We start from the raw sequence: 19,268 nt of genomic DNA on the forward strand, positions 1-19,268 counted from the left end.
GGATTTTGTTTTTTTATCCATTCTGCTACCCTATGTCTTTTGATTGGAGCATTCAGCCCACTTGCATTCAGTGTTATTATTGAAATATGTGGGTATAGGGGCGCCTGGGTGGCTTAGTCGGTTAGGCGTCCGACTTTCGCTTAGGTCATGATCTCGTGGTTCGTGGGTTTGAGCCCCGTGTCGGGCTCTGTGCTGACTGCCAGCTCAGAGCCTGGAGCCTGTTTCAGTCTGTGACCCTCTCTCTCTCTGACCCTCCCCTGCTCACGCTGTCTCTCTCTCTCTCTCCTAGAAATAAATAAAAACATTTAAAAAAAAATAAATAAATAGTGGGTATATTTTTAGTTTATGGTAGTAGTAATTGAATAATAATGAATATGTGCTGGTGTGTGCACTTCCGTTTGTCTGCTTCTTGCAGCAAAACATCCTCCAGCTATGGGCCTTTTCCACCTCTGAACGTAAAGCCAGTAAAAAAACAAAAGCCATGTGAGAAGGGTAAAGAGAGCAGCCGAAAGGAACGTTCTCTTTTGTGAAAAAGCCCGCCACGGGCTGGATTGTAAAGAAAAAGTTGATGGATCTTTTTCTCTTGCCTATATTGATAGAACAAAGCGCTGATCCTGAGGCAGAGGGGTCCTTCTCTGCGTTGGAAATAAATTTTATCCTTGTGCTGGGTCTACTACCAGAAGATGAGATTTTTATATCTGATTTTAAGAAATTACCGGTTATAGGAAAAAGAGGGGGTGTGGGGGTAGGAAGCAAACATCTGTCTTACAGGTTAGCCTTTAAATCGCACAGTTTTCGTTTTGTCACAGGATACCGGCTTTTAACTCACTACTGAAGTCTGGGAGGCTGGGGTTTTTGCATCTATTTTTATCCCACACACCACCCTGGTTCAGAATAAGGTTGCTGGTTTCTTCTCAGGGCTCCTAGCCACACTCAGCCCTCAACTGGGGAGTTGGGGAGTTGAATCAGCTTTTCCTTGATTGGGAGTAAGCACGGTGCCGTGGAGAGGAATCCAGGCGGGACCATTCAGGGGAAGGTGACAGTGTATGGTGGGAAAGGCTGGACACTCACAAGCCAAGTGTCAAGGCAGCGTGAGCCTCGAAAACAGCAGCTGCCCCCGTGGCAGAGCTCAGGACAGACCAGGGAGGCCGGGCAGGGTGGTGTCTGTGGGACAGAGCAGGGGCAAGGACACGCACAGCCAGGCACAGACTCTTAGCTGGCTCTCAGTGTCAGCATGAGCAGTAAGCAGAGTACTGGGCACTTGGCACGTCAGCCTATCAGAATTCATGGGAGGTTATTTCTTAAGTGAAATTCTAAAGAGTTAAAGGATGAATTTGGACAGTGATGGAATGGATGACATCATCAGCCAAGAATCCCCATTGGATATGGAGGGGAATTATAAAAAGGTAAGGGGGGGGAGAGCTCTTTTGTTTGTAAACAATCGGGCCATTTTTCTAACTGAGAGAAAGATCACCCTTGAGGAGTGGCCAAATTCCACACTCAGTGGCCATTGCCATAATATATTCAGGAAAGCTAAATGCACAGAAGTGGATGCATTACGTTGGGAGGGTGCTGCTTTCTGCCTTTCCCAGCTTGTGTTCATTAATATTCATTAATTCATAAACAGTAACTGGAATACACGTTGTTATTCTGAAGTTGAAAATTTTCTATCCTGCGTTTAGTTGCTAGGCCGTCTCGTTTAAGTAAAAGAATCATTTTTAAAATTTTTGATGTATGTTGATAGTTTACTCGCAGTAAATAATTACTGGAATGTTTAACCTATCTTTCTAAGTTTGACTTTTCTAACAATGAAAAATACACTTTAAGAGAAGTGTGGGGTTTTGAAAAATTTGAATAGTGTCTGCTAATACTTTGCTAACCTTTCCTTTTGAAAGGCAGTAAATATATTTTTGGAATGTTTTATCTGGTAGTTGTCTGGTAATAACAGGCCCAAGTAAAAATAGCTTTAGTTATATGGGTGAGGTCATGAAATTAAACTACAAGTATATGCTTGTCTGTCCACAGAGGGCTAAACACATACTATGTCCTTCCCCCTCATTATTGTCCACAAGTCAAGCGTAGGTCACGACTCCGCACAGTATGAAGAATAAGAGTCCTTCCATCATGGACTGGAAAGTAAGACCTCTTTTCCTTCAGAGGTAAATATTAGTTAGTATATCCTCCTAGAACAGCAAAACTTGCTGCTCAATCTTTAATTTGATCAAGTATGCCATTAACTTCTCTCCCCCCGGAGTAAGATATAGAAAGTTCTCTCATGATAGTTCCTTGAGTGTAATAATGTAGTTTGGTGTTTTATATCTGATACACAAAATTGTGTATGTGTGGGGGGGTATTTTTACTCCTTAGAGCAGGTCACAATAGTTCATGCTCTATTCTCCGGAACCTGAAACTTAAATATGTAAAAGAGGCTTCAATGACCTACCATGTTGCCCTATGCATTTTTCTCCCTTTGCATTCTGCAAGAAAGGAGTGAGTGCCCAAGGTGGTAAGTGTGCAGAACACTGAAACTCTGACACCTCTCCACTGTCCCCTCCTGCCAGACGCGGGTGTGCAAAAGAGGCATAGGACAGTCAGCAATCGGAGTCAGTCGCTTACCCAGCCACGAAGACAAGTGCACATTTCTCATATTGCCTGTTTTCAGTGCCAGAGGACTGGTCCCAGCCAAACCATTTCTCAGGCAGAAAAGTGTAGGTCAGTTTGCACTTAGGAAAAATGAAAGACATCCTGTGGCTGTTGCAGTAACAATAGAGTAATGTCCACTGTAGTTTTTTCCTCCTTAGAAACAACTGAGAGAGCCCGCATGCCTGGAATGAGCAAGCGATGATATGCCAGCAACCTGATACAGCACTGACTAAAATGACAAACATGTGAGGCTCAAGTAGCTTTAAAACATCAACAACAAGACAGAGTTGCATTGTGTAATTTGTTATCTAACGAAGGCAGTAGAATGCCACATGGCATTTAAAAAAAATAGTATCTAATAGGTGAATACAAAAGGCTGCTAGGTGAAACTTCTAGATATGTAGGATACGCAGAGAGCAATGTATATTTTTCTGGACCCCAAACATGAGAGTTGTTCCCTTGTCATTTCAGCTTTTTAACTACTTTTCTCAGCAAAGGTCTTTCTCTTTCAAATTAATGTACATATTGGTTACTCTGAAGACTTCATTATGCTAAAAAAAAATGCCCACTATTGATAATTTTATTAAGAAATTCTAGTGAAGCAGGGCAGCATATGCTTTCTTTAAAATATAAAGAATAAGGGGCGTCTGGGTGGCTTCGTCAGTTAAGCGTCTGACTTTCGCTTAGGTCATGATCTCACGGTTCGTGGGTTCGAGCCCCGTGTCGGGCTCTGTGCTGACTGCCAGCTCAGAGCCTGGAGCCTGTTTCAGAGTCTGTGACTCCCTCTCTCTCTGACCCTCCCCTGCTCATGCTGTCTCTCTCTCCTAGAAATAAATAAAACATTAAAAAAAATTTTTTTTAAATAAGTAAATAAAATATAAAGAATAAGATTGGGGCGCATGGGTGGCTCAGCTGGTTAAGTGTCTGACTTCAGCTCATGTCATGATCTTGGAGTTGTGAGTTTGAGCCCCATGTCTGGCTCTGGCTGACAGGTCAGAGCCTGGAGCCTGCTTCAGATTCTGTGTCTCCCTCTCTCTGCCCCTCCCCTGATTCTGCTTTCGCTCTCTTGCTCTCTCTCTCTCTTTCTAGCTCTCTGTCTCTCAAAGATAAACATTTAAAAATTTTTAATATATACATATAACTTTAATATATATATATAACTTTATATACATATATAAAAACTTTAGTAAAAATAAAATAAATAAATAAAAACTTTATATATATATGTATGTATATATATATATATATATATATATATAAAAAATAGGATTGGGGCACCTGGGTGGCTCAGTTGGTTAAACATCCAAGTCTTGGTTTGCGTTCAGGTCATGATCTCATGTTTTGTGAGTTTGAGCCCCATATTAGGCTCAGTGCTGACAGCGAGGAGCCTGCTTAGAATTCTGGCTCTCTGCCCCTCCCTGGCTCATACTTGCTCGCTCTCACTCTCTCTCTCATAATAAATAAATACGGAATAGGACAACATTTACCTCACATAAAAATCGTTTTTCCTAAATCAAATCTTCCTTTTGTTTTTCTGTTGTTTTTGTTGTTTGGTTGACTAAACAGAAGATTAAATTAGATGCCATAAAGTAGCGGTCTATAAGCTTTTTTGACCTTGGATCTATTAGTAAAATGTTTTTGAGTCCATACGTCTAATATATATCTATTTTATTGATAAGTTATACATATATCCTACTATAAATATATATTTTGTATATATAAAACCTATACACAAAATACATATTTAAAAAAATTTTTTAATGTTTTATGTATTTCTGAGAGAATGACAGCGTGAGCAGGGGAGGGTCAGAGAGAGGGAGACACAGAATCTGAAACAGGCTCCAGGCTCTGAGCTAGCTGTCAGCACAGATCCCAAAGCGGGGCTCAAACCCACGAACCCACAAACCCTGAGATCATGACCTGAGCTGAAGTTGGACGCTTAGCCGACTGAGCTACCCAGGCACTCCCACAAATACATATTTTTTAAATAGAATGTTTTTAAGTATAGAAGTTTTAGTAATCCCTTCTTTTACTTCCTGTCACTTTGAGGTCTGTTGTCAAAAACAATTGGAAAATTGGTATACCCCTGTCTAGGTACAATAGAATTTCCTCTACCAGTCACACTAATAAATGCCACATGTGTATAGGGATTATTTTGCAAGGTTGTTTTAAAGTCAGGCAAACAGCCTTCAGGGGGAAAGGTCACTTTCTGATAACTAAAATTAGATTCCACCTTGGCAAAGCAAGGAAAAGAGCACACTTCTGTTCCTATTCCTTGGGGAAGATGCTGATTATAAGAAAGATGTTTCATTAAGGACCGCTGGCTTACTGAGTACTAGTAGTAAAACTGTCCTCAACAGAAAACACACCTTAGCATATTGGAACGAAAGCCTGCACGGTGGTAGAATCTCAGGGGTGTGTGCTCAGGCCATTATTGCCCCACCACACTCCGAGCAACCTCTGACCTTCTGACAGAGACCTGCAGCTGCTTGTCCTCAGGACCACAGTGGCCGCAGCACGGGATCTATGTCCTGATCCCTCCACCATCACTCATAAGAGTCCCCCTCTGTCCCTGGCATTGCGTGGGGAGCCAGGATCCCAGAAGGGACTCTGGGCTTTGCCTCCAGGAGCTTACAGTCCACGTGGGCAGGTACCCGAACAAATAAGCAGACAGACTGATGCTGCCTGGAAGAATGGTCAGAACCAGTGTGGACCTGAGAAGCGTGCAGCCTGTGCCGTCTCAGACCCAGGGAAAGATCCAGCCACACTGATGGAGACAGAGAAAGGAAATCAAGAAAATGTAACCAAGAAGACTGGCTGCCACTCTGTTGCAGAGCAGAGCAGACACTCGACGCTGGTCTGTCCCCAGGCTACTCCTCGCCGAAGGAGCTGCGGACCGGGCCGTGTGTGGTCAGAGGCTGGGGAAGCCAGCTTGCTCGCTTTGTTTTTCCGAGGTGCTGTCTCTGGTGTTGTGCATCCAATTATGGTGAAAGATTAGGGAGGAGCCCGTGAAAAAATTAAAAGGCTGGAAGGAACAATATTTAAAGTGAAGCCACAGCTGCGCCTCATGTTTTTTTTAAAAGGTGAATGGAAATGACTGCTTGAGATAAACTGCAATAAACAGGAACACAGAATGCCAGCTGCCATTCCAGACAAGAGCTCTGCCCTCCCCACACAATTACTGAGGAAAAGCAGCCGTCGACCTCCATTAACCCTCACGTCTTCCTGCCTCTAAGGGCTGAATACGCTTGAAGAACTGTTGAGTTACTGAACCCTGGAGCCTAGCCCCACCTCGGCCACCTGGGGACAATCTTTTCAGCTTTCTGGGCCAGAGTCTCCTATTCTTTCACGGGAGGAATTGGCCTGGTTGGTCTTAGATGCTATAAATATGAAGCCTCTTGGCTCCTGGTTCAGGGTTCTTTCCACCCTATCGCCCTGTTGGCACACGTCGGATAGCCAGGCTGGTCGGGGAGTGGGTTGTTTCAGGTAACTAGATTTTCCAGATATATCGTATGCGAGCTACCTTTGTAGGTGTGGTTTATTTTTCTGAGATGTGATTCTTCTGTATGAGATATAATTCATTTACCATAAAACTCACCATTTTTTCGAGTACATTTTGATGGTTTCTAGTATATTTATAAGGTTGTGCAAAACACAACTAATTCCAGAACATTTTCATCACCCCCGCCCCAAAGAAGGCCAGTACTCTTTAGCAGTTCTTCCCATGACCATTAATCTACTTTCTGTCTTTATAGATTTGCCTGTTGTGCACCTTGCTGGCTTTTATCCCTTTCTCCGCTCTTCCCACCAGCTTCCCCAGCCCCTCCCTCTAGTGTTCACAACAGCTACTATTTAATAAGTTTCTCTCTGGGCCAGGCACTGTGCCAGGTCCTTTCTGTATAGTACTTCATTTAATCCTTTAAACAACCTATAAAATAGGTATTGTTATTCCTTTTTTCAGAAAAAGAAACTGAGGCTTAAAGAGTTTCTATAAGTTGCACTAGTGAACGTCCGAGTCAGAATGTTAACTTGGGTCTTCTTGACCCCAAATCACCTGAACTCCCTCCTCCTTTCTGGTCACTCCTGTGTTCAGGTCTCCCAGATCCTAAGTCCACACTGACATGGAAAATTACGAACATCAGCTTCCCTGCAGTTGATTGAGGTTGGGCTATTTCATAACCATGCAGTAGGTGTTTTCAACTGTTGTGTTCTCACTGTGATACTGAATGACAGTGGTTGTTTAAGGCTTCTAAAATGTCACCTGTTAGAAGGAGTTCCCAGACAACACTGACCCCGTGTTAAAAAGTAGTCTCTGGGGGCGTCTGAGTGGCTCAGTCAGTTAAGCATCCAACTTCGGCTCATGTCATGATCTTGCAGTTCATCAGTTCGAGCCCCATGTGGGGGCTCTGTGATGACAGCTCAGAGCCTGGACCCTGTTTCAGATTCTGTGTCTCCCTCTCTCTCTGCCTCTCTCTCTCAAAAATAAATAACCATTTTAAAAAACTTTAAAAAATACTCTCTGTAGCCAATCCTGTGAGAATGAGAAAGCTCAAGATGCTCCCACAAGTTCCTGTTTTGGATATACCGCTCATAGGGGAGGAAGACTTTTGTTTCCAACGGTATCCCCACAGGGTTTAATGTTGAAACACTTCCACTGCTTTGTCATCCTTGTGGATTGCACCTGGGGCTCCTTTACCTTCACCAGAGCTCCCATTCAGCCAGTTATTGGCTACTAGACTTCAACCCACCGAGGGTGAAATACCTTTGCTCCCCGGTCCTTAACAGTTAAGAGCATTCGAGTGTTAGGGACTCGCTCAACAGCACTTGTGTCCTTCTGCTTCTGCCTCATTATCTCCCTGTAGCACGAGAAGTAAGGCAGTCACTAGGCAAAGCCATCCTCACGGTTGGCTTCTTGTAAACAAGCGTCTCTCTCCTCTGGACTGGCATCCCAGCACTTTTAATGTCAAGCAGTTTTCAAGTAAAATAAGTGTCCAAAGGCCCTGAACCATACAGTCCTTCCCTTTGGGTTCCCATCCTGGACTTGAGGTACCCAAGGACAACTTTCTCATGAGTATTGATGCTAAGCAAGCCGAACCCAGGCTTCCACACTGCCCGACAGCCCGGCCTGACATCTAGTCCAGAGGGCTTGTTTAGGCGGCTCAGTGCAAGAATGCAAAGGTGAGATTTCAACAGCATTTCAGGGAATCTTTCTGGATCGATTAGTGGAAAGCATCAGAAATATAAACTGAAAAGAAAATGCCCACAGTGTATCCATTCAGTGATACAACGGAAAAAACACTAGGTTATTTAACTTGTGTTTCCACTAATAATTGAAAAGCTCTTCCCAGAGGATAAAATAAGATGCAAAAACTTAAAAAAAATTTTAAAAATCTGCACCGTGCAGGTACTTATGCACTTGACATTCAAAAGAGTACACTTTATTTTCTTGTAGAATGATGTTTTCATATTTTGATCTTGTGGCAAACCCATGGCTGTTTCAGAAAGAAAATAATTAGTATCCGTATATGCGGGTTTTCTTTTTGATTATTTTGTTTTCAAGAAAATTAATACAATTTGCCTAATTAACAAATGAGTTCTGTACTTCTGGTTCCCAGTGTTTAACAGCCCCAGACTCCTCCGCACTGGAATGTTGCCCGCAAATGTTAGAGGAAAACTGCCTTCCTTACAAGCTGAGGAGAGAAACAAGAGTGACTGCTATTTTCCTATAAGAAAAGTGCTTTTCCACAGGGAGCTCCAGAATCCCAGCTGCATTCCCTGGTGGATGATGCTAATGGGGATGGTGCCGACATCACTAAGCAATAGATTGCACTGAAGCAAGGGGTTCATTAATTGCTTCAAAACAGGCATCCCGGCCAGGCGTTGGCAAGGCCAGGCGGCCACAGATGATGAAATCCACCTGGATCCAGAGCCTGGCCGTTCCGCCTGGAACAGATTTGTGCTCCCTTAGAGGAGAACCGACTCTGTGTTCCATCCTGCTACTTGATCTGTTCAATTGCTTAAAGCCATGGTTCTCAAAGTCTCTGCATCCACAGCATCGGCAACATCTGGGAACTTGTTAAAAAATGTGTTTTCTCAGCCGCACCCCAGACCTTCTGAATTAGAAAAAGAAGTCTATGTGTTTACAAGCCCTCCGGTGATTCTCATGCGTAATCAAGCTTGAGAACTACCAGTTTAAAGAAATTTGTGACAGAGAGGGGGCCGCGGGCCACTTTGTACACGTGCCTTCCTGTGCAGTTCTCCACGTGGCATACCGCTGGTGCAGCAACCTCCTGGCATCCTGAGTTTCTTTATGGGCCGTATGGGGGGTGGGGGGCAGGGTCGTCATCTGCTTGGGGAATAACACAGTCCCCAGTACTTAGGAAGTTTTCCTCAGTGGTGATCCATATACACCCTGAAGTATGAAAGCAGTAACCAGGTAGCAACTTAGCAGGGCAGAAAGGAGGATGCAAGAAGTGGTATCTTCCGGGATTAGAAATGAATTGAGTACTGAGACGGTTAGCATTAGAAAACCAGTAACAAGCACATCCAATAATAAAAGGTTTTTTCTGTTCTCATGATGAACAAGTAAAAGTAAGAAACAAATGGAACTGGGGATGAGGGGAAGATCAATCCCGGGAAAAGATGGAAGACAGGAAATTGGGGGAAACAGTTTTCTTTCTCCCACTCCCCGTTCCCACAAGTGAAATCCAGGCTTCCAAGTTTATGTGTGCCATTATTCCCGCAGACTCCTCTGCCATTCACATCAATCAGGTCCTCTGATTTTCTAGACCAAACTTCTTTAAACGTCTTCCTCCTTTGGGGAGTTTAAGGAACTCCTTCCTTTTAATCAGACAGGCCATTTCCGGCTACGTGGGTTTCATCATCTGTGCAGGAGTCAGAAGGAAGCAGCTGTTTGCGGTGTCCTGACTATCAGCTGGATTTAGGTTTAAGATGTTATTTCCCAAAGCGTGCTCCTGAGAGACCTGGTGACCCCACAAAAATACAGTGTGTCAAAAAAATTTTAGAAACAGAGATGATACCCAGTCTTCCATTTATTTTTAATTTTTTTTTAACATTTATTCGTTTTTTAGAGACAGAGAGAGGCAGAGCATGAACAGGGGTCAGAGAGAGAGAGAGACACAGAATCTGAAGCAGGCTCCAGGCTCTGGGCTGTCAGCACGGAGCCCGACACGGGACTCAAACCCACGAACTGAGAGATCATGACCTGAGCCGAAGTTGGATGCTTNCATTTATAAATTCACGTGCAGGTCAGCAGGTGAAAGATTAGGCAGCCCCGGCTTCGGAAACCAGAGACACCACGAAGCTGCTAGCAAGGTGAACTGGGCAGAGGGGTGAAGGCAGGGTCGGCGGGGGGGACTTGTTAATGGTATCAGTGTGTAAGGGACAGGTCCCGCTGCATCCTGAAGAAATTATGGGAAGGACTTGGGGGCATACCAGCTTTGGAGATGGACAGTATCTACTCTAGCAGGACATTTTGCTTCTTACTTCTTTTACCAAACACCCGTCTTTGTTCTTGCCAAGCTTGGGTAACCGCAGCAGAACAATGGCGCAGGGGGAGAGGCTGAGCATCGGTGTGTGGGTTCAGAAAGTGTCTGTGTTCTGAGATCGTGGTTCACATGGTACCCTCAAAAGCCATTGTGAGTCTTATCTGCCTGGGCACAGGGGGTGGCAGTAGGGAATTCAGCGACAGGCGAGGACAAAAACTAACTGCCTATGGCTGGACAATGGTGATTTTCTAAGCACATTTTTACTCTTCTCTTGGTCTGGAATAGGCTTTCTGCCTCACAGCGATGAGCCACCATTTCTCAGTCGCCCGTTTGCTTTTTGCAAGCAGATATGAATTTTCGGTGTCTAACTTTTGAGAGGCTATTTCCCAAGGCCATTTTAGGAGTGGACATGGCTCCACATGCCACAAACCCAGCCAAACAATGTAGTTTTGAGTCAGCCTCTTCCTTTCCCTGTACACTTCCCCATTCCTCCCTTGAGGCACATCTGGGCTTTAGGAGGATGGAGGACATAATTGCCCTGGAGGTATAATTCTCTTAGAGAACAAAAGAACTTTGAAACTACACACACACACACACACACACACACACACACAAACTCTACACATGTGGGCAACAGAAAGGAAAATAGTTCCAATTGTTGAATTTTAAGAGAAAAACTGTTTTTACCAGTCAGTTGAATCATAGTTACTTAAAATGTTAGGAATGGCATTTGTTCCAAAAGGAAGATTAAGCAGTGGTGTCAAGGAGAGTGGCTCTGATGAGAAGGTGGTTTTTTTGTTTTGTAAATATCTGCAGTTATGATTGGGTCTTGGTGTGTATATTTTTCAGTCAAGTGTTTTCTCCTTTTCTGAGAATACGTGACACCCATCTCAGGAAAGAAGTAGATCCATAACTCGTAAGTCCTACATCATATCTCCAACATGGCAGCCACCATTATTTGCCCAGACACTTCACTCACCAGTGTGGAAGAGCAGAAAGATTTGGCACCAGAAAGACAGACTTGAATCCTAGCTCTTCTGTCTAATAGTAGGGGAAACTTCCTTCACCCTGCAGTTCCTCATCTTCAAAGCAGAAATTGTTGGAGGATTAACCATAATAGCTACCATTTATCATATATTTACATCACCACCACTACTGCTGCTGCTAAGCAGTTTCCATAATGTTCTCATTTAATCCTCCAACATCCAGTGAGATCCTTTACCTCTAGACTCGGAAGAGCTTTCCATGCACAAAGCTGTCAACAACACTTTAGAGAAGCAGCTATTGCTTAGCTACCTTAACACCTATCTCAAAAGGACTAATAACATGCCTACTATAAAAATTTCAGACCTTTATAGAAAAATATGCAAAGCTAGAAGTAATTCAGAGAAAAGCAAGTATGGAAACTAAAAATTTTTCAAATATTTAATATCACTGGTAATCAAGGATATTAACAAAAAGAATACCACTTTTTGACTATCAAACAACAGAAGTCTTTTTTCAGTGAAAGTACTCAGTGTTAGCCAGAATATAGTGAATGCCACACCCTTTTACGTTGCTGTTGGGCATGTAAATTGGAACAGCTTTTCTCCAGAGCAATGTGACAAAATGTGTCAAGAGCCTCAACACATGTTCACACTCAGCTGATTTGGTAATTCCACTTCCAGGAACTTATCCTGAGGAAAGAATCAGACACGTGGGCAGGGATTTATGTAAAAATGCAGACTTCTGTGGTATTTTTAATTGGATACAACCCAAATGGCTAACAATAGAAGGTAACTCCATAGGACAGAATGATATACAGCTATTATAAATTATGTTTTTAAAGAATATTAAATATTAAATGAGGGAAAGTCTTAAATGAATAAACAATATGATCCCAATTTTATAAAAAGGAAAAAAATACACATATAAGATAAAAAACTAAAAAGAACTCTCTCAAAAAAAGCCCAAAATGTTAGCAGTGATCTGTATCTAAGTGGTGGATTTATGAGTGATTTTTATTTTTTTAAGTTTTTAAATGTTTTATTTATTTTTGAGAGAGAGAGATCATGAGCAGGGGAGGGGACAGAGACAGAGAAGGAGACACAGAATCCAAAGCAGGCTCCAGGCTCTGCACACACATGCACTATAGCTCTTAAGTGTGACACGGTTCCATTGGTACATGCCAAAATGGAGGGCTATCTGCATAAATAGCTACAGATATAATCACTAAGTTTGAGAGTTGATAGAACGCTATGGTTTCCATGGATTAAAAAATGTGAAAGAGGGGCGTGTGCCTAGGTGGTTCAGTTGGTTAAACGTCCAACTTGGGCTCAGGCCATGATCTCCTGGTTTATGAGTTCGAGCCCTGCATCAGGCTCTGCACTGATAGTCCAGAGCCTGCTTGGGATTCACCCTCTGTTCTCTTTCTCTCTCTCAAAATAAATAAACTTTAAAGAAAAAATTTTAAATATGAAAGAAAAGGAGAACAGAGATGAGCTGTCCTTGAACTAGAAGTTCGCAAACCTATTTAAGCTAAATATCTGATGCTGGAGTCTGGGGTGTGTATTTTAAAGACTGCAGGAGGGGCACCTGGGTGGCTCAGTCGGTTAAGCATCCAACTTGGGCTCAGGTCATGAACTCACAGTTCATGGGTTCAGGCCCCACATCTGGCTCTGTGCTGACAACTAGCTCAGAGCCTATGTCAGACTCTGTATCTCCCTCTGTCCCTGACCCTCCTCTGTTCATGCTCGCTCGCTCGCTCTCTCTCAAAAATAAGTAAAAAAAAAACGTTAAAAAAAAGAAAAAGACTGCAGGAAATTCTGATTCAGCCTATCCAAGCTGGCAATTGAAAACCACTATCTTAGAAGCACTGTGCTGTCATATATTTTATTCTGCTCAGTTTAATATGGTGAGCTCTTGTAATGTAACTAGTGTAACTGAGGAGTTGAACTTTTAATTCATTAATTTTTAATCAGTATGTAAATAGCCACATGTGGCTACCATGTTAGAACACCTTACCAACCACCATGTTAGAACAGCCTTAACCGATAGTCCACTGCCTTCACTTGGGGGTGAAATGAGGCCAGTTTTCAGCCCACCCTTCCAACAGGTTGTGCGTTTCATCACTGACATAAGTGATGCTCAGGTGGCAGCTCAGAGCTTTCACGTGTAACTTCTGGGTACCAGTGGCAGCAGATGTGGCTCCAGAACTTCTCATTGGGCGGTTCAAGGGCCGTCTTGCCTTCCACAGCCACACTCAGTCACGTGAGCTGCATTTGATGATATCATTGGCTCACCCGAGTCTTCAGCCCGCTGCTCAGAACATCCGACGACACTGCCATAGAACAGAAACCCAAGCTCTCGTTCTCACCCCAGGATTGCTAACTCATTATGTTTGTTTTTGTAGTTGTTTTATTTTTAACTAAGGAAATCATTTCTAATCTTCTCCCCTGTTGTTTAAAGGGTTTAAAAGTTCAGCATGGTGAGTTTTTATGGGACTTTTATGGGAAGCCAAGTGTTGTAAACATATCCAAATTATCACAGTAGTGTAGTTTCCCACATCCTTTTCCTATGCACACCGACCTGATTTCTCTTCAGAATGTGAAACAGATAGGCCCAGTTAGAATCCTCCAGCTATTCCAGGCCCTTTGTTAGGGCTTCTTGTGTTCTGAACCTGGAGAGATAAGGATAACTCTCAAACAGAAACAGTAGTCCTTGTCAAGACTATAAGCCAGATGCAGGCAGGGGTTGCGATCACCCATCCTGGGCTGTGTGTCCAGGAAATCAATGGGCTGTGCCGCATTGTAACGTGGCACCTGCCATCTCATAGGGGCTCAGTGCATATTCGTTGAATGAATTAATATTCTTGCAATAAAGAAAGTAGGCTGAAGGGATGATATACAGAAGAGAAGACACGATCCGGGAAAAGGCCACCTTTGGGATAAAAGTGATTTGATCTAGGACAAAGTGCTTGCCCTCCACGACTTTCCTCCAGCAGGTAAGAAGAAGAAGGATTATGGCACCAAATAATCTAGTTCCATTCCGGTGAAGATCACTTTATACCACCATGTTGAGTTCCTAGACCCGTGATCATGAAAAGCTCTGAAGAACTGAAATTGCTTGTAGAGGGGAAACCAGGAAAGATCGGTTTAATTTCAGCTCTTCATAATTCAAACGCTCTTGTGCCGTGGCCTTTTCATGTTTCATCTAAGGTTGCAGTTCTAAGAAACTTAGCAGTTGGGCTATAGTTGTCCTGTATCTGCCCACTTATCAGCATTTTTTATTTTCCTGAAATTTTAGGCACAGAAAAATGAGAGAGAATCTATCCGACAGAAGTTGGCACTTGGAAGCTTCTTTGATGATGGCCCAGGAATTTATACCAGCTGTAGCAAAAGCGGGAAGCCAAGCCTTTCCTCTCGGTGAGTGTTCTTTTGAGTTGATTTTCTGATATGTACCTAATGGATTTTGTCATCCGACTATACATTTAATAAAAGATACCTTTTAAACCCTTGAGTATTTTTTTCCCATAATATTACCACCTTTATTTGGATTCTAGACAGACCCCCAAACACACACACACCACCTGTTGGGTTTGTTTTTTGCTTTTTAGTTTTCACCCAGCCACTTGCGGTCATATTTCTATATTTCATTTTTTTTTCCTAGACACAATTGTGATTTTGCTCTGTGATGGGGAAATCAAGCCACACTCTTAATCAAGCTGGCTGGTGTTTAGAGAAGTGTGGCAGACCACCAGATTTCCCATTAAGCAGTTCCAAAGCATCCAGCATCACCCCCCTCCGAAACATTTGATTGCAGTGAATGCCGGTAACTGAGAAATACAATTCCCACTTTGATCATTCGATGTTTATTACAGTGCTTAACCTGTCCTCCAGGCATTATTCCTTTATCTTAATTTATTTCAGGATATCACTGCTTATTTATTGTAATTTATTTCAGGCTACCATCGGTCATTTGCATAGCTTTTAATTCCAGTTAAGATATATTAAAATTCTAATTGTACCTAGAAGACAGGGCTGTAGACCAGAGCTTCCCAAACTTTAATATGCATATGAATCACTCCTGGTATAAATACTGGCTATATTTACCATGTTAAGCCAGGTGTGGGAGACACATGATAACGTTTATGCATTTATTCAACCAACAAATTTCCACTCTCTCCTTACTGTGATGTCCAGAATTAGACACTTTAATGTCTACTTAAATCTATTCTATCTGGCTTTCAGTAAGCCTTGTACTTTAGTCTGATCCTTAGAGACTCATCTGAATCAGCAAAAATCAGAAAGCACCCTCACGCTCCCATATACACACACTTAAGAGTCACTGCTGTGGGTTCAAACATGGAGATCGGAGTCTTATCCTCAGCCGGGTGCCCATTGGGTCTCTTAGGGTCCCCTCACTTTTTTCACGTGTCATTCCAGAGCCAGAAGGCCACCCTTCCCTTTGCCGGAAAGCACCTCCTTCCACTCCCAGTAAGGAGGCGGCAGAAGGAGCCCTGGCTTAGGAACCTGCAGACCTGAGGATTAGTCCTGGTCGGTTTCTCATTTTGAGACTTTAAGAAATTCCATTCTACCATGCCTCCCTTTCTTCATTTTTGTAAAATGAGGAGATTTGACCATACAGATCTCTACTGCTTTTCTTTAATATTCCCCAGAGCACTAAAGAGATTGCTTCTAGAAACGCCATCTCTCTGCTCAGCAAAGTCATATTCATCTGGCCCAAATGGAAGGTTTTTGTTTTTAAAAATCAAAGTTTTACACACACACACACACACACACACACACGCACACATGGCTCTGAAAGTAAAATTAACAATAACTACAAGGTGTATAATAACAACACAAAATAAAGATAACTGTTACCTGTTCCATCTGTCTCTAGGTTGTCCTACTCTCCAGAAACAATAACTTTTAACTCCTTGACTGTTTCTTTTGGTAATTTGCCTATATATCTGTAAGTAAAATGCTTATTTTCTTAGTCTTTTAAACAACCAGCTACCAGCTACCAGCTATAGAAAATTATAATTCAGGTCTTTTACAGCCCTCCCACAGACAAACCTGTGTATTTCCCCCATCCTCCCTTTAACATTGTTTCATAACTTGGGGTCAGATAACAGTTCACTGCTTACATTATGAAGATCATAGATTATTTATATTGAACCATGTAGTAAACTGTGATTACTTGAGAAACTTTAGTGTTTGTCTTGAGATGAAAATTACCTCCATTTTCCCCTTTGTGCCAGTCCATGGTTTTGACTGCTATATTATATTCCACTGTGTGACTATATTACAGTTTATCTAGCCACTGTTCTGGTTACAGGCACTGAGTTTGTCTCAAAGGTTTTGCTCTTGTAACAGTGCTGCTTATAAACACTTACAAACACATGTCTCCGCTATCCATGTGCAAGTCTCTCTTTGGTGTACACCTGGGAACAGAGTTACTGGGAAAACACGTGAATGTTCATATTTAGAAGATAATGCCCAAAGTGTCCTCCAACATGATTACAAGTTACACTGTGACCGGCAATGTGTCAGAAATCCTGTTGATCCATAGTCTTTCTAACCCGATATTGCCAATCTCTTTCACGTTTTTGGTAATTGAATGGATAGCAAATTGTATTTCACTGTGCTTATTAGCCATCTTCGTTTCCCTTTCTGTGAAATGTCTATTTGGGTCTTATGTCCAAATTTCTGTTGGATTCATTCTGCTTTTTAAAACTGATTTTATCAACATTTTATAGTCATGATACTAATCCTTAATATGTTGTATGTATTGCAAGTATCTTTTCCCAGGTTGTGGCCCGTCTTTTTGCTTCCTTACTGTGTCTTTAATGACCACAATTCCTTCTTATCAGACTTTTATAGTCCATGTTTTCTGTGTCTTGTATTAAAAATGTTCTACCCCAAGGTCCAAAGGACATTAACCTAGATTCCCTACTGAGAGTTGAGAGTGTTGATCTTTTAAGTCTGTAATCAATCAGGAGTTTATATGGTTATGGAGATGTCTGATTTCATCATTTTCCATTTACATGAACATTTTCCCCATCCTATTTATTTAAAAAAATCTTTCTTTTACTCACTGATCTGACAGACCACTTCTGTATATACTATACATTAATGGGAATACATTCTATTTCATTAGTTAGTGTTTCTATCCCTGTACCAATACCATTAAGTCTTAATTACTGTAGCCTCAAAATAAGTTCTACTATCTAGACAGGCAAGTCCCTTTCCTCTTCTTCAAAAATATGCTAACTGTTCTTGCTTTTTATTCTTCCATATAAATTTTAAATCATCTAATCAAGTTCAACAAAATAACTCTCTTGGAATTTTTGACTGGAATTGCATTGAATCCATAGATCAAGTCAGATGAGAATGCATTTTTATAATATTAAATCTCCCTACCCATGAACATGGCCTTTCTTTCTTTTATTTAGATCTTATTGAATATTTCTTATTAAGGTTTTATAATTTTTCATGTAGAGATGTTATACATCTTTTGTCATACTTATTTCTAGATACTTGACATTCTGGTATTATTTTAAATTCTCTTTTATAATGAGTTTTCATTGTTTTGCTGCTGAACAGAAATGCAGCTTGTTTTGTATACTAGTCTTATATCCATCCACTTCACTATATTGTTCCTATTACTTGTCTGCCATCCTGTTACCTCTCATAAAGTTGTCTATAGATTCTTTGGGATTTTTAAACAGTATCATCCAAAAAAGAACAGCTTTGTTTATCATGTGTTGCTCTCCAGTACTCATTCCTGGTTTGTTTGGGTTTTTTTCCTTTTATTGTATGGGTTAGGACCTCAATATACTGAGAATTAAAAATGGTAGTAGTTTTTAAGGGCATCTGGCAGGCTAAGTCAGTTAAGCGTCCAACTTTGGCTCAGGTCATGATCTTACAGTTTGTGAACTCAAGCCTTGCATCAGGCTCTGTGCTGACAGCTCAAAGCCTGGAGCCTGCCTCGAATTCTGTGTCTCCCTCTCTCTCTGCCCCTCCCTTGCTGGCACTGTGTCTCTCTTTCTCTCTCAAAAATACATAATCATTTTTAAAAAATTGTAGTAGTTAGAATCTTTAGCTCATTCTCATATTAAATGAAACACTTCTAATGTTTTCTCACTTAGGATGATGTTAATTTTAGGTTTTCTTTAATGTTTCTCATTATCAGTTAATTATGCTTTGTTATATTCATAATTTACAAAGAATTTTTTTCATGAATAGGTATCTGATTTTATCACATGCTTTTTCTGCATCTCTTGAGATCATTATATGATTTACTCTGTTAATCTATTAATGAATTACATGTATAGTTTAAAATATTAAATAATCCTTGCATACCTAGTATAAAACAAAAGTGGTTGGATTTTTTTTTTTCAGGCACTATTGAATTTTCGTTGTAGTATTTTGTTTAGGACTATTACATTTATATTCATGAATGACATGGGTCTGCGGTATTCTTTTCTCATAGTATTTTTTTCTTCTCGTTTTTGTATCAGGGATGTGCTGGCTTAAAGATAAGTTGGCTACTGTTCCTTCTTTCAGTGTCTAAGAAAAGTCTCCGTAATATTGGAATATGCTGTTTGTCACCTGTATAACCATCTGGGCCTGCTATTTACTTTGTTTGCTTTAACTGCTTACACTTTTTAGATGATCTTAAGATTGTACATGTTTCTTCTTGAGTCAACTCTGATGGGTTGTATTTTCCTAAGACTTTTTCCATTTTGTGTTCAGTTTTCAAAAATTCTTGAAATGATGCTTCCTCATTTTACTGTAGATATTAATTTTAGGTAAATTGTTTAAGATGTTTTCTTCTGATTTCTACATTGTCCGTGATTTTTTCTGAGTTTATATTTTGTTTTGATTTCTCTGTGTCAATAATTCAGTATAAAATGCTAAATGTTGTTGGGCAAACTCTCTGGTTGGGCTACTGTTTCCTCAAAGAGACCTTCCCTGACCATTTTCTCTCCTCTTACCCTACGTATCCTCTTACTCTGATTTGTTTTCCTTTGTGGTCCTTATCACTACCTGATATCATATTTTATATATGATATATATATGTATATACATATATATGTATATACATACATATGTGTGTGTGTGTATATGT

The 19,268-nt window shown here is 41.3% G+C and overlaps 1 protein-coding gene across 5 annotated transcripts in view; it reads left to right on the forward strand.

The window, feature by feature from the left end:
- SCHIP1 (schwannomin interacting protein 1) overlaps nt 1–19,268 on the forward strand; it is a 140,433-nt gene that overhangs the window by 96,539 nt on the left and 24,626 nt on the right. For 3 of the 5 annotated variants that reach the window (XM_077753754.1, XM_077753753.1, XM_077753756.1), the window contains one exon: nt 14,436–14,554. In XM_077753754.1, coding sequence (XP_077609880.1) covers nt 14,436–14,554 — 119 coding nt within the window. Of the gene's footprint in view, nt 1–1,264; nt 1,407–14,435; nt 14,559–19,268 lie in introns of those variants that run through there. The other 2 variants (XM_077753755.1, XM_077753757.1) reach the window with 2 other exon arrangements.

The sequence above is a fragment of the Crocuta crocuta genome, unplaced genomic scaffold (genome assembly GCF_008692635.1).
Source record: "Crocuta crocuta isolate KB4526 unplaced genomic scaffold, BGI_CrCroc_1.0 scaffold761, whole genome shotgun sequence".
Lineage (NCBI taxonomy): Eukaryota > Metazoa > Chordata > Mammalia > Carnivora > Hyaenidae > Crocuta > Crocuta crocuta.